Source organism: Rhododendron vialii, chromosome 2a (genome assembly GCF_030253575.1).
Source record: "Rhododendron vialii isolate Sample 1 chromosome 2a, ASM3025357v1".
NCBI lineage: Eukaryota > Viridiplantae > Streptophyta > Magnoliopsida > Ericales > Ericaceae > Rhododendron > Rhododendron vialii.
The window spans coordinates 14,075,577-14,092,122 of record NC_080558.1 but is presented as its reverse complement, the minus strand read 5'-3'; the positions used below and the strand labels follow the sequence as shown (position 1 = coordinate 14,092,122).

The 16,546-nt window shown below is 42.3% G+C and overlaps 1 protein-coding gene across 1 annotated transcript; it reads left to right on the top strand.

Moving 5' to 3' along the window:
• Nucleotides 1-1,339: 1,339 nt before the first annotated feature.
• LOC131317172 (F-box/kelch-repeat protein At3g23880-like) lies at nucleotides 1,340-2,528 on the top strand. Its single transcript, XM_058346743.1, has one exon. The coding sequence runs from the start codon at nucleotides 1,428-1,430 to the stop codon at nucleotides 2,526-2,528; it is 1,101 nt and encodes a 366-aa protein (XP_058202726.1). The 5' UTR covers nucleotides 1,340-1,427.
• The last annotated feature ends 14,018 nt before the right edge of the window (nucleotides 2,529-16,546 follow it).

Sequence of the window (16,546 nt, the reverse complement as noted above, 5' to 3'; positions counted from 1 at the left end):
GTAAAGAATTACGATCGAAACTCAAATTTTTTTTTATTACATACAATTTGTTTTTGGTTTTTTTGTCTTTTATTCAAAAAAAAATTGAATTTTAATCGTAATTTTTTACTTTTTAGATTCCTCTCGTTATAAATAAGCGATAATCCTAAAAAAATCAACGAAAAACTAAAAAATGTGAAAAAAAAACAAAGAATAAAGAAAAAAAAATTCATTTGACTTATTTTGCCAAACAACCCCGAAATATCCAATAAATCTAAGGACATATACATTTTTACACATATCTTGCACATACATTTTTATGGGGCCCACCTCGGGTTCTACAAATATTAACCGCTCATTATTTTTAAAATAATGTTTTAAGAGTTTCTATAAAAAAATCAACTCGATAGGATATCGGTAAGGGCTTTTTCAGAAATCGCCGGGCGATTCAGACTATTTCGCCCTATGATTTTCGAAAAAGCCCTTACCGATATCCTATCGAGTTGATTTTTTATAGAAACTCCTAAAACATTATTTTAAAAATAATAAACGGTTCGGATCATATTAATAAAATCCGAGGTGGGTTCCATAAAAATATATTTGTAAGATATGTGTAAAAATGTATGTGTAAGTAGCATGACTGGGAAATAGGGCTGTAAATTAACCGAGTCATTCGCGAACTGTTCGAGGCTCGGTTCAGTAAGAGCTCGTTCGAGTTCGATTCGTCTGCTAAACGAACTAAATCTGAACCTCAATTTTAGGCTCGTTCCGTAAATAAGCCGAACCTGAGCCTAACGGTATTCGGCTCAGTTAGGTTCGCGAACCTATACTTAAATTTAATTAATAATTCAATAGGGGTTTATTTGTAGATGTAAAAATTTTTAAGGTTGTATATATAATTCAATACTTATTTTTCTCCCAAATTCTATACGATCAATGAGAGAGTTTGCGTTCGCTTAAGTTTAATGAGCCAAGCCGAATCAAACTTGAGTCTTGACGAGCTCAATTCAAGCTTAAATTCGGCTTGGCTCGATTCATTTGAGTTTAACAAGCCAAACTCGAGCCAAGATGTTCAAGGTCAAATCGAACTCGAGCCGAATCCGAGCCAAACTAGTATCTTAACGAACCCAACCGAGCCGAACTCGAGCCTTGAAAAATTTTAACGAACCGAACTCGAGCCAAGTTGTTCAGGCTCGAATCGAACTCGAGCCGAACCCAAACCGAATTCATACCTTAACGAATCCGAGCCGAACTTAACAGGGTTCGGCTCGATTCGGTTCGTTTACAGCCCTACTGGAAAATATCTCGCCACTACAAATTGCTAACCCCAAAAGCCCAAAATAAAAACCGTAGCCTCATAAACAAGAAAAACCCTAGCCCCAATAAACAGTTTTCAAGAGAGAACGGGAAGGAAGAAAAATACTCCATGTCAGGAGGAAGGAGAAAGAATGATCGGATCAAAAATAAGAAGGGGAAGAATGAAGAGGAAGAAGGGTACATCAACAGCAGAATCAAGTTTCCCAAATATTATTATTCCAGAAGAAATCATTGTCGAAATACTATCACGATTACCCCTAGATTCTCTTGCTCGATTCACTTTGGTTTCCAAGCAATGGCGTTCTTTGATTTCTGACATATCCGTCGCGAAAACCGGCCCACCAACGGTTCTATTTCTGTCCGACTCGGGAGCAAGAGCATATTCCTTTTCACCCGACTCCATTGACGAACACCAACAGGAAGTACTTCACATGAAAAGAGTTCGTGTTCCATGGAACATGAATGCGTTCGTTAATCGGAACAAGATTCGACTCCTGGGATCGTGTAAGGGGTTGTTGCTCATGCATGCCGACGAGGATTTGTTCTTGTGGAATCCACTGGTTAGATTCTTCAAGAAGGTGCTAGCATTTGAGCGATTGCGTGACGAGGGCTACCGAGTTTGTTCGGGGCTTTGCTATGACTCCACCAGTGATGAGTACAAGGCCGTTCTTGCCCTTGCTCACCAAACTCCAAGTTACAGCAGCGAATTCGTAGTGGTTGGTAGCTTCAAAGGTAAAAGTTGGACGATGATTCACTTCCCGTATAGCGTACGTACAGCGAATTCGGGGCCTATAGTCAATCAAAATCTTCATTGGTATGCCTCTAAGAATATTGATACAGGTAATTATTTCCTTTCACCCCACCAAATTATTTACTTTGATGCACATATGGATAAATTCGAGGAGGTACCGATGCCAGATCCTAGAGGTGAGGACGGAGATATCATTTGCGGATTGGGAGCTTTGGATGGATGCCTTTGTACGTTTCGCTGCAAGGGTGAAAAAAGTGTTGAGCTATTATTAATGAAAGAATATGGTGTGCAAAACTCTTGGACTAGTATTATTGCTGTATCAGATTTTTTGACCTCTAGTCCTTATTATGAGTTGTTGGCGCCGTTATGTTATACGAAGAATGGCGAAATTCTAACTTGGGGTTGGGAATACGTGTTGAACACAAATTTCGAGTCTACGAAAAAGACGGGAAAAATGATGAACGAGAGTCAATTTTATTGATGTGGTAACTAGGGTTACAATCTCTGATGAATTTCTAAGAGAAAATAATCCTCTGATTCTTCTCTTCAGTTGTTGTTGAAACGAGGGCTTGATGCTTATTCTCGGATCGAACGGCGGAATCTTCTCCGATGTTTGCGAAGAAGATGATGATCTAGGTTGAATGTTCTTCGGAGCTTTGAAGCTTTGATCTGAAAGAACCTTCTTGTTGGATTTGGACTTGAGACTTGAGGAATTCTGAAGGGCTTTGAGGCTTTGATCTTCAGAGCTCTGGAGTTGGATGCTTGAATGTTGATGGAAAATATGAGAAGAGAGCACCTCTATTTATAGAGATGCAGGATGGAGAGTCGTGACCAACTCTACCTCCTCCATATTTATCTCCCTAATTATTTCTTTAACATAAAAGAAATAACTATGTAACTTGATAATTATCCTTCTTTCTTTTATTTTAAGAAAGACAATTATAAAGAGAAATACAATTATTATTTTACCAAGTGGCTTAATTTGATTGGCCGACTTAATAAAAAATAATAACTGCATCACTTTGACACGTGGCGCCATTTGATTGGTCCATTCGCATCACTTTGACCTTTGACCTAAAGACACTTGGCAGCATTTGATTGGCCATTTATCGCGTCCTATTTATTAGGTCCCGCAACACGTGGCAACTTATGATTGGCCGGAAATTTTAGATGCCTACAGATGCCCCCTCGAGACTTGCTCATTCACGAAAGTGAGTAGGTCTCGAAAATGTTGACTTAATTTGATTTGATGCCAAAAATCAAATTATTCGGCAATAACTTCTTTTGCTTGGAACTTGAAGTGAGCTTGATTCTCCAAAATTTAACTCTCAAGCCGAGCTGAAATTTGAGGCTTAGTAATTGTTTAGCCCAATACCCACGTGAAGTGAATATAGAATCCGAAGCGATTCCTTTTTATGAATAAACTTGAATTTAGCCCATGACATTTGACGTCAACTTGCGGCAAAATTTCAACTCATAGGCCAAGTTAAAATTTCGGGTCCGAATCTCCTGACACAATGAAACTTGGCAGCCCAAACAATTGAAACTCCAATGAGGCTTAGATTAAGGCTAGATGAATTAACAAGCCCGTTTAAAATTTCTTTCCACCGCTTGGAATATATTGCGCTTGGAGTCCACCGCCTAAACACAGTTGTGTTTGTATAGGACTATAATATTTGACTCCCTCTTCAATTAGAACTTTGTCTTCTTGCTCTGTATTTGATTAGGATTAGAACTTCTGACTCCTCTTTTAATTAGAACTTTGTCTCCTTGCTCTATATATTGAGAGGAACAATACCACTAAATCCTCACAATTAATTTGCACCGTGCAACAAAACCTTCTCTGAACAATCAAGTAGGTTTTCTTCCTTTTTCTTTTCCTTTTTGCCTTTCTGCTTTGCCATTTTTTTTACTGCATCAAGCACACACCATGTACTCAATATTTTCCAAATTCAGCCTACAGTAAACAACGTGGCCCTTTTTTTGGATTTTTTTTTTTCAGGCTGTCACGTCTCCGTTTCGGTGAACTTCGACCGTGCAAAACAAACTCTTCCTTTTTAACGGTACGATCAGGACTTGGGGTCGGACTTGCGAAAGCCTTTTTTTTGTTTTGTTTTTTTTTTTTTTGAACGCCTTTGCACAATTTTTCTTGCAAAACAGTAATTTTGCTTCTTCTGACTTCACACTTTATAGGCCAAAACATGCGAACCGAAATTTTTTAGGGTTACTGGATCAGAATTTTTTTACCGATACAAAGTAAACCCTTTATTTCTGTAATGAGCATGTCAACATGGTATTCTTTGACTTATTGTGGTGAACAAACATTTTCGATTGAACACTTCTCTTTTACACGGCACGTGATCTTTGTTCGAACAGAATTTCGGCGTACATATAAGCCGGTTTCGTGACTTGAAGCCTACGGCCAGAACCAATTTTGTTCCTTCTGAATTTGTCATTTGTAATTATGGCACACACCTGTTGCTACTTGAATTTTTTTTTCATGACAGCACATGTTTTCTATCATTGCAAAAGGTCTTGAAAAGAATAGCATAAGAATTTGTATACGGCAACTTTACATATGTATTGCTTTACTCGACACCGAAATTTTTCTGCAAGGGTATGAACTGATTTTACACTACGGGGTAGTGTAATGAATTTTTTTTTGCTTGCTGAATATTTGATCTTTGTCTTATTTGCAGGTATCAAGAACCCTTACTTTCTTACGGCTCCAAGAATTTCGGTCTCAAATTTTTTTTTAGAAGTGCCTTGACTTTCTCTTCTGTTTACCAGCTCTTTGATTTTCCTTTTCATGCTCTATCGTTGTTTTCTTTTGCAGACTTGACAGTTGGTGTTTCGCAATTTGCCTTCCAAACCTTCCGTTGTTCAAAGATGGCAATTTTCGCAGACACGATCCTTCATGGCCAAGCACTACTTTCCATTGCTGAGGGTCAGAGCGCATCTGACGAAGCATTACTTCTTCCGGTCTTTGATCCTATCATTGGTTCACTTTCTTCATGCCAACCTGCAGTTACTGACTTTGCCCATCCGACACAATGGTTCATTGACACTACGATAGACTTGCATGATCTCACCAGCTCTACCATCATTCCTTCCTCCAGGGCGCTCTTGTTGCGGTCATCACTCCATTCCAAAGATGATGCCATAGAACACTTTGCCTTGCTAGGTGATCAAATCAATGACGGAAAAGCTGCTTGGAAAGCTCCTCTTGCCAGCTTTGGCCAATTTTCATTCATCAATCAATATTGGGAGTGGGCAGAAGACGTACTTGGGCGATCTTCAGAAATACTTTTTCAGGCAAGGATTTATGGTGCCGTCTATGCTTCTCTTTTCACATATGACCGTGATGCAAACCTCATTCAATCATTCTGCGAGCATTGGTGTCCTTCCACAAACACACTTCATACACCAGCAGGAGAGCTATCAATCTCCCTTTGGGATCTATTTTATATTGGTGGTCTGCCGATCTATGGAAAATTTTACGACGAAGTCATCCCGCCGGCATGCAATCTGACAGGCGTCGACGAAAACAACATGTACCTCCTTCCACCTAGTTGCAGGCACCTCTTTGCAGCGTACCACAGACTTTTTCGTGTTTCAGAAACTCACCATATCACTGCCCGTGACTGGATCCATTTCTGGTGCAGGCTAAGAAGTAGATATTCAAATCTTTCTCCTAATGATCAGAGCGAGGGAGCAAGCAGGCCAACTGGACACACTAGCATGCCACCAGAGCGCACAAAGGATGAAGAAGGAGCATTCAACGAGCTAGGCATCAAAGCACGTTTAAGGGAAGAAGTCTATTTAGCAGCCTTCCTGTCATGCTGGCTGTCCGTATTTGTCCTACCCAATGGAAAAGCAAACCAAATTCGTCCTACCGTCTTCAAAGTTGCAAGCATGATGGCGCGCAGATCTACATTTTCTTTGGCGGTGCCCGTTCTGGCGAGCATATACCATGGCTTGAGGAAAATTTCATCATCTTCTACTCCAAGTCAGTGCCATGCGATCCTTCCCATGCATTATATCTACGGATGGCTTGGCAACTACTTCGACACATACCTTCTATCCCTACACTCTCAACCGGGCGTTAGAATGGTCCGACTAGCCGGAGAAAAGAATGCAAAACATTTCACAGCAATTGGGGCCCGAAAACTCCTAAAAAGCGTTGATCCTTTGCAATTATCGTCCTTGGCCATGTCTGACAAAGAAGAGAGGTTAATGGTAGATGACGGAAAGCACTCCCACTTCTGGACAGCCTACACCATCAGTCTTCGTTCAAGTTACCTAACTCTTCGCTGTGATATGCAGTATATTGTTGAGTCTTACAGCCCTCATCGATTCTCACGACAATTCAACTTTTACCAAGACATACCCGGAAAATTGGTGGAAGAAGCATGTCCCCTCAATCTACCCGATGTCGTAGGACTTTGGCAATCCTGCACGAAGCTTGGTACCAAGGCAAAACTGAGAATTCCTATCTCCTCGCACAAAGGCCTTACCACAAAGCGATATCAAGAGTGGTGGACAAAGCATGCAAGTGATTTTGTTAAAGGAGACATTGAGCCTGCCGAAAAGCAAGAGAAACCCAAGACTCCAGTCAGAATTTGCCTAACCAAGGGCAAGGGAGCAGTTACACCTATTGAGAATGCCCATGAAGTTGAAGGCACTAAAGCAATAGCAAGCAAAGCTACGCCAAGCAAGGCTAAACCAGCAGTTCTACCTACTATTGGTAACGAGGAAGTTGACGGCACTAATGCAACATTAGGTAAAGCCAAAGCAAGCAAAACTAGATCAAGCAGGGCCAAACCGAAAGTTCCACTTGTTGTTAGCACCCATGAAGTTGATGGCGCCAATGCAACATTAGGCAAAGCCAAAGCAAGCAAAGCTAGACCAAGTAAGGCCAAACCAAACCAAGGAAAGGATCTACCCAAAGATGCATCCAAAGACATGGAGAGATCAACTCTCAAGCCTAAACCTCTCTTGAAGATTTCTGCTCCAAAAATTCCATCCGTGATTGTCAAAAATCCAACTACCGAAAATAGAGACAAGAAAAGAAGCCTTGTGATTTGTGATGGGGACAGCAACTCTAGCCAAGGTGATCGTCACTGGAATCGCCCCAAGAAGCAGAAAAATATAGCCCAAGTCACACCCTTGGAGGATATCCACATTGACACGGACGGTTTTTTCCAAGATGTGCCTGATAGTAGCACACCTTTGGAGGATTTAGAAGTACACGTAATAAAACACATACTTCCTCGAATGCTTTCACATTTTTTTTAGTAAGATGCTTAAGTTTTTCCTCGTATATGTGCAGTTGGGAGTCAACAACTTGAATCTTGGTGATGAACTACACTCTCAAAGCAGTGGAGGTTCTATAGATGGTCCAGATTCCTTTGGATTGCTTTCTCGTAAGGGAAAATCTGTCGAAGAAGCATCACGTCAAATTTCTCATGAGAAGGCTCCTGTTGATATGCCCAAAGTGCCAATAACAGAACCAAGACAATTTCGAGTGAGACCTTTTGGTTCCACCTTATCCGATGTTAGTGTTTTTCAAGGGATAGATGTGATTGCTAAAAGTCGGCGCAAGTATGTCTCAGGGTTGTGGTCCCAACTTTCACATAAGTTCGAGAAAACCAGCTTGGATCATGTTGACGATATTGAAGATGAGGCTGAGAAGGTCCTCGAAGAGATGAGAAACATGAAAGTAATGGACATTTCTCCGTTACAGCACAACCTTAAAAGCTTCTTTGATAATATTCGGGCATACAAAAACCGCTCCACTTCTATCAAATCATGTGCAAGTCAGCTGACAAATATTTCTCAAACTCTTTCTCATGCTAAAATCAGAGAAAATGAGGTAATTAAAGAATCTAAACTTCATCAACAAGAATTTGAAGCCCTTGAAGTTGACAGGGCTAAGTTGAAAAGAGCATTGGAAGGCATAGACACCAAGCTGAAGGCCAAAGAAGAAGCGGTTGTTGCAAATGAAGGAGAATTATCCAAGGTGCAACTTGAGATCTCTAACCTTGAAGATAAGGTCTCTGCTATCAAGAATGCCGCAGTACAGACTGATGAAGACATTGCAAGATTGGAGGAGATGAGAAGGTTGCTTGAAGCAAATCAAAACGAGTTGGCGAACGTCAAGCTATTTCCTTAGTTTTAGTTTTCTTTTTTTTTTTTTTGCTATTAGGAAAGATTGTTTCCCTTTCTTCATTGTTAATAACATTTGGTCTACTTATTCATTTGAGGAATATAGCAAACACAATTTGTCATTATTGATTAGAGGAAAGACTGTTTCCTTTTTTTTTTTTTTTTTTGGTGCATGATTAATAACACTTGATCTACTTATTCATTTGAGGAATATAGCAAATGCAATTTGTTATTATCAAATTAATATTTCATTTTTTTTTTTTGGGATGATTGAGCTCGAAATTCAAGCTGCCTACGTACCCAAAATGGGATCAAGCCAAACGTAGTTCAATTTTTATGTTTTTTTTTTTTGTTTGCCGTGCACAGTTTTAGCTCATGCGGGCCAGGAGCAACATGCAGTTTAAGCTCGTGCGTCATGGAGTGACGCTTGTTTTTCAAGGATAGTAGCGCTTCAAGAATTTGCCGTTTATGGGGCCAACTCTCAAGCCATCTTCAGCAACCAATTTGTAAGCACCACTTGAGTAAACTTCTTGCACCACATATGGTCCATCCCACTTGGAAATGAATTTGCCACCGATTTTATGGGTGGTATTAATGGGCCTTCTTACAGCAAGAACCAAGTCCCCTTTCTGAAAAGAACGAAGGCGAACCTTTTTGTTGAATGACTTTGACATGCGGGCTTGATAGCATTCAAGACGTTGTTGTGCCTCAAGCCTCTTTTCGTCAAGTGCCTCTAGTTCTTCAAGGCGCAAGCGAGCATTGTCTTCATGAGTGAGGCCTTCTTGAATGGAAATCCTTAAAGATGGAATTTGACGCTCAAGCGGCAAAACAGCTTCCACGCCGTACACTAGTGAATATGGAGTGGCTTGTGTGGGCGTTCGAAACGTGGTTCGATATGCCCAAAGTGCTTCTTCCAGTCTCTCAGGCCAATCTCTTCTTGCTTTGGCAACCACTTTCTTCAATAAGCTCCCAAGAGTCTTGTTGAACGCTTCAGCAAGACCATTTGCAGGTGGATTGTACATAGTAGAAGCATGTTGTTTGAAGCCAAACTTCTGACAAAGTCTAGTTACGGCACTATTGTAGGACTTTCCATTGTCAGTGATAACGTAACGTGGTACACCATATCTAAAAATGAGATGAGTACGGATGAAGTTGACGACATTTTCCTTCTTCACTTCCTTCAATGGAATGGCCTCCGCCCATTTGGAAAAGTAGTCAGTTGCAGCCAAAATGTATAAGTGGCCACCAGAAGACTTTGGCAAAGGCCCCACGACATCTAGCCCCCATGCATCAAAAGGCCATGAAGCGACAGTTGGATGGAGCAGTTCTGGTGGTTGATGTATAAAGTTGGCGTGGATTTGGCAAGCATGACATCTTTTGGCGTACTCCATGCAATCCTTGACCATGGTCAGCCAGTAGTAGCCCATCCTTTTGATTCGAAAATGAAGTTTGGGGCCAGATTGATGAGCGCCGCATATTCCAGAATGAGCTTCTTCCAGAGCTTGCTTTGCCTCATTTTCTCCAAGGCAACGGAGGAATAACCCTTCAAAAGATCGACGGTAAAGCGTGTCCTTGTAGTAGATGAATCGAGGGGCGCGACGCTTCACATCCGTTCTTCTAGGTGGATCATCAGGCAATTTTCCATGTTGTAGATAATCAATGAATGGTTGGCGCCAATCCTCAATTTCAATTTCCAAAACTGAGACGACGTTCACTTCCCTTTCACCATTGTCTTCATCGTAAAAGATTGGCGGTATGACCCAACTTCGGCATATTGGAACGTGCGTCTTTTGGTCAGGTAAAGCAAGCTTTGCAAGTGCGTCTGCTTGCCTATTCTCTCCTCGTGGCACATGCTCTAGGGTGACATCACCAAGCCATGCAATCAAGCGACGTGCGTAGTTATTGAAAGGCACAAGTTCAAGCTTCCTCACTTCATAGATGTCAAGAAGCTGGTTGATGATCAACATTGAATCTCCATATACCTTGAGTTGTAAGTGCTTTGCTTCAACTGCCATCTCCAGCCCAAGAATGAGAGCTTGGTACTCAGCCTCGTTATTTGAACAATTTTGTGTGAGAGTGAAAGCATATGGCAAGACATCTCCTTCTGGGGAAATAAATACCACACCAGCGCCTGCTCCACTTCGATGAGACGCGCCATCAAAGTACATTGTCCATGGGGGACGAACTTCGACTACCATGACATCCTCATCTGGTAATTCTTCGGACAACTCCCACTCTGCTGGTATAGGATGGTCCGCCAAGAAGTCAGCTAGAGCTTGCCCTTTAACGGCTTTTTGAGGCACGTAGATGATCTCGTATTGTTGAAAAATGAGTGACCACCTTGCCAATCGATCAGAGAGGACTGGCTTTGACATGACGTATTTGATGGGATTAGCCTTGGAGATGAGATGCACCGTGTGAGCTTGAAAATAGTGCTGCATCTTTTGGATTGCAAAGATAAGGGCAAGGCACATCTTCTCAATCACAGAATAATTCAACTCATGTGGCAGCATCATTCTACTCAAGTAATATAAGGCATTTTCTTTCCCTTCATCATTCTCTTAAGCGAGAAGTGCTCCAACCGAACGCTCTTGAGCAGCAATGTACAAGATTAGTGGTCGTCCAGGTATAGGGGCAGTGAAAACAGGGGGGCTCGTTAGATAGGATTTGATGCTTTTGAAAGCATTGTTACATGCTTCATCCCATTCAAACGGAGTCCCTTTCTTCATGAGGTGGCTGAATGGTTGACATCGACCAGCCAAATTTGATATAAAACGACGGAGGTAAGCCAATCGTCCTTGAAGACTCTTCAGCTCATGAATATTCTGAGGTTTCGGCATTTTCTCGATAGCGTCAATTTTAGCTTGTTCAATTTCTATGCCGCAGTGGCGCACAATGAACCCAAGAAACTTTCCAGACGTAACCCCAAAAGCGCACTTTAAAGGATTCATCCTAAGTTGGTACCTTCGTAACCGTTCAAACACTTGTCTTAGATCATGAAGATGGTCGGCTCGTCTCTTTGTCTTCACAACTAAGTCATCAACGTAACACTCCACATATTTGTGAAGCACATCATCGAAGATCTTTTGCATCGCTCTTTGGTATGTGGCACCTGCATTCTTCAAGCCGAAAGGCATAACTTTGTAACAATAGATGCCTTTAGGTGTGCGAAAAGCTGTGAACTCTTCATCTCGCGGAGCCATGCGGATTTGATTGTAGCCAGACGAACCATCCATGAATGACAAAACCTCATGTCCAGTAGTAGCATCGACCATGAGCTCAGGTATAGGAAGTGGAAAATCATCCTTCGGACAAGCATTGTTCAAATCACGAAAGTCGACACAAACTCGGATTTGCCCATTTTTCTTCTTTACTGGGACTATGCTTGAAATCCAAGTGGGATACTTAACTTCTCGAATGAAACCAGCTTCAATGAGTTTATTGACCTCTGCTTCAATTTTGGGAACCAAGTCAGGTCGAAAGCGTCTTTGAGATTGCTTAACAGGTCGGACGCCGTGCTTCACTGCAAGATGGTGAACAGCGACTCTTGGGTCTAACCCTGGCATTTCTGTGTAATTCCAAGCGAAGACATCTTTATACTCTCGTAGGAGTTCAATGTAAGCAATTTCTTCTTCAGGAGCGAGCGAGGCACTTATGTAGGTGGGTCGTGGGTCATTTTCAGTCCCTAAGTTGATCTCTTTTAAGTCGTCAACGGTGGACTTCACGCCTTCTTCCAACTCTTGTGGAGCATCTTCAGCATCCTCCTCTGCTTGGACTTCATTACAAGAAGCTGTGATATGAAATGAGGAAGTGAAGTATCCTTCATTAAGGTCATCTTTCAAGCCCTTAGAAGGCACCTTGGTTAACACCACAGTTTGTCGCTTCACTTTCAGCGATTCATCGTCAATTGCCACGACAAGAGTAGTACGGCGCTCCATGCGAGATGGTATTTTGCTCTTCAACTTCTTATCGTCTTCTGATAAGAAAACAGTCCTCAATTGTGAAACCTTCTTGATGGTAGTATTTGAGACACCCAATCGGCGATGCACAGACTTTCGAGGAGCGTTTGATGAAGACGCCTCCTTCGGTAGACTCAATCTCCTATGGATAGACTCGCACAAGCTAGAGGGCATAGGGCTTTCACTTGGCGGCCCTAATCGGCTTTGAATGGATTTTCTTGTGTGAGACGATGAGACTGCTTCGTTTTGGGGCGCCAGTCTATCAAAGATTGACACTTGAGATTTCGGAGCACTCAAGCGGTCGAAGACAGATGTCTTAGATGAAATTGATGAAGTTCCTTCTTCTGCCGTGATGTAATTGTTGGTGGATTTCTTTATGAAGATACGAGCAGGAGCAGGTGCGGTATATCCAAGGCCTGCTTGAGACTCTTTGACAGCATATCCCTTTTGCTTGAGCATCTTCTGAGTTGGGTTCAAGCCATGTATCTTTGCACCGGTCGCCTCAGGCGGAAGTTTCCCTAGAGAAGTTGAATCTTTAGGATTATGTCCAGCCTTTGCAAGAAGCTTGTAGGCATTGGGATCAAAGTCGTTTGTCCGTTGTGAAGGCAAGTAGTCATTTTCCACTACGGGGCTATGTGTTGCTCGAACAAATCCTTTTAGGGGTGGAGCGACCTTGGCTTCATTAAGGTTAGTGACTGGGAGCATCAATCCATCTAAGGCTAGGAGAGTCAATCCATCTAAGGCAAACTCTTCACCTTTCTTCACTTTTGGCACATAACGAAGTACGGGTGTCTCTTTCTTCTTTAATGCTTCCTTTACATGATGACTGACACCTTGATCAATTTTCTCCTTCTCCTTAGTTAGAATATGGGTCTTACTAAGTTGCAAGTCATTGGCTTTGGACTGCTTGTAGCTTGATGAAGAGGCAGTAGGCTCGAACTCTTTCAACACCACATTTGCTAAGTAGAATTTAGCATCAGCAAAATGGGACTCGGCTTCGCTAAAGGGTTTATCATCAGCTACCACTTTCTTTATCACACCATCTTTGCAGTACTTGAAGCATTGATGGAGGGTTGAAGGGACGACGCTATTCTCGTGGAGCCACGGCCGCCCTAAAAGCACGTTGTAAGAAGTTTTGGCATCAATGACATGAAGTGATGCACTTGAGGTCATATCATCGATGAGCAAGTCCAGACGAATCACGCCAATAGCTCTTTGCCCCCCTTGATTGAATCCTTGGATCATGAGACGACTAGGTGCTAGTTCATCTATAGAGATGCCAAGTTCCTTCATGGTACGAAGCGGCAAGATGTTAACTGCAGATCCACCATCCAAGAGCACTCTATTAACCCTCTTTTTGCATATGTATCCAGTGACAAGGAGTGGGCGATTATGTGCTATGTCACCAAGCAGCAAATCCTCGTCAGAGAGTGTAATGCTTCCAATGCAAGCAAGACAATCACTGACACAACTTGTAGAGTCAGCCTTGATTGGAGTATGTTTTGGTGACTCAAGCTCTGGATTCTCAGTTTCTTCGACACTCACAGTGTTGCATGAAGCCTCAAAAAGACCGGAGTTGCGAATTTTCTCAGGAAGGAAATCCCATAGGGTAAAAGAAGCACGCAATTTTCGGACGAGCGTGTCTTCTTGCTGATTTGAGGATATTCTCTTCGACTTCTTCCTTCTTTGTTGCCTTCTCTCACGCATCCTTTTGGGACTAGACTTTGGTATTACAACTTGGGGATGCTTCACACTTGATGTGTGCTTCTTCTTTTTACGAGTAACAAGGGTCCATCCTTCATCATTTGCATCCTCAACTTTTGTGTTGGTAGAGAAGCTGCCCCCAGACTGTTAAATAGAAGGGCATCGCACTACTTCAATGGGATCAAATGACCCAAATTGAATCTTCACCCTTGGTGACGCTTTAGGCTGAAGAGTGTCATTTTGTAGAGTAACTACAGTCTGATTTGTAGCTACAGTTTCATTTTCTTCCTCTAAGACAATCTTCCCTTGGCTAGCGAGCTCTACTATCTTCTCTTTAAAGACGAAGCACCGTTGAGTGGGATGGCTAACCAAGCGGTGGTACTTGCAGTAATTTGGATCATTCACCTTGTTGGCCTCATCAGGTCGTTTCATCTCCGGGAGCTCAATGAGTTTTAGATCCAGCAATTGATCAAACATTGAAGGGACCTCTGAATCTGGAAACGGATACACCTTTTCTTGCATCTCTTTTAATGTGAGCCTCCTTTTCTCCTTCACCTGTGGAGGAGAAAACTTCTCTACTTGCTTTGTCTTAGGTCTAGTAGAGATTTTGAAAGGTGCAACATTCACTGTCATGGAATCCTTCTTTTCTCCTTTGACTATGAGTTTGCCCTCTTTATGAATGTCTGGCTTATTTCCTACGGTGCGAGAATCTTGCGTTTTGCGAGAGTCTTGTATTTGTAGGCCTTGCCTTCCATTTGCTGCAATGGTGAGTTCCATGTCATGAGCTCGAGACGCTAACTCTTCAAAGGTTTTAGGCAGGATTCCTTGAAGAATGTATTGTAAATCCCATTGCATGCCTTTGATGCACATCTCGATTCCAGAAGTCTCAGACAGTCTGTCCTTGCAGTTTAGACTCACGTGCCGCCATCTATTGATGTAATCAATGACAGGTTCATCCTTCCATTGGCGAGCATTCGTAAGCTCGAACATATTAACAATACGGCGAGTGCTGTAAAAGCGGTTAAGAAATTCTTGTTCCAGCTGCTCCCAACTTTCAATCGTGCCAGGCTCAAGGTCGCAATACCAGTCAAAAGCATTGCCTTTGAGCGTTCGAACAAACTGCTTGACGAGAAGATCACCATCAGTTCCAGCATTGCTACACGTTTCAACAAAATGGGCAATGTGCTGTTTTGGATTGCCCTTGCCATCAAATTGCTGAAACTTGGGTGGTTGATAACCAGTAGGCATCTTCAAAAGGTCAATCCTTCTAGTATAAGGCTTAGCATAAGTAGAAGAAGATTTTGGCGCCTCCTCATACTTCTGCTTGATGGTACCTAAAATGAAATCTTTCAGTTGGTCCATGGGAATCGAACCTTCACTAGAAAGCGCGAACGCTTCAGGTACCTCCTTTTGTTTACGCGAGGACTCAACTCGACTTGAATCCCCTTTACTTTCTACTTTGCTCTTGAGGTAGGCGATTTCAACATCACGTTCTTCTAGGGTTTTGGACATTCCCTCAACCACTTTGGCCAGGCTAGCGACTTGTTCTTCTAGGCTAACCGCATTTGTCGTCATAACATCCATGACTGAAGAACTGGTAGTCTTGGTGGGGGCATTAAATTTTGACTGAGGAGTGCTTTTAGAAGAGTCAGAGTCAGAACTCCAATCGCTTAAATAGCCATCTTCCAGATTCTTCTGAATTTCTGAACCAGACTTCTGAGGCATATAAGGATTTTCAATGTCGGTTGCCACATCCTTCATTGCTTCTATGGTAGAAACGACATCCCTTCCTTCTGGTGAGCTTGGCGGCGCTTTCGGTAGATCAGCCTCAGACTCGGGATTTAATCTTGGTGAGCTTGGCGGCGCTTTTAGTAAATCAGCCTCAGACTCGGGATTTAATTTTGGTGAGCTTGGTGGTGCCTTTGGTATATCAGCCTCAAATGTGGGATTTGATTTAAACAAAAGTGAGGCCTGGGCAGTATCCGTAGCGACAACCTTCACCTTGCTTCGAGTTGTTGGACCAGCACTTTTGATGTGAGATCCAGAGCCAGATTTGGTAGCGGCAACTTTCACCTTGCTTCGAAGTGTTGCACCTACACCTTTAGCATGAGATCCAGAGCCAGTTTTTGCAGCGGTTGAAGACTTGGAGCGTGCAATCGGAGCTTGAGGAGCTTTTGAATGGGCAGTCTTAGGAGCCATTGAGAGTTTGTTGATTTGTTGAAGAGAAGAGATGAGAGGCAGAGATAGTCCCACTGGGCGTGCCAAAATCTATTGAACACAAATTTCGAGTCTACGAAAAAGACGGGAAAAATGATGAACGAGAGTCAATTTTATTGATGTGGTAACTAGGGTTACAATCTCTGATGAATTTCTAAGAGAAAATAATCATCTGATTCTTCTCTTCAGTTGTTGTTGAAACGAGGGCTTGATGCTTATTCTCGGATCGAACGGCGGAATCTTCTCCGATGTTTGCGAAGAAGATGATGATCTAGGTTGAATGTTCTTCGGAGCTTTGAAGCTTTGATCTGAAAGAACCTTCTTGTTGGATTTGGACTTGAGACTTGAGGAATTCTGAAGGGCTTTGAGGCTTTGATCTTCAGAGCTCTGGAGTTGGATGCTTGAATGTTGATGGAAAATATGAGAAGAGAGCACCTCTATTTATAGAGAT

Coding starts and splice junctions, on each gene's coding strand:
- LOC131317172 (XM_058346743.1), top strand. CDS start 1,428: ATGATCGGATCAAAAATAAGAAGGGGAAGAATGAAGAGGAAGAAGGGT.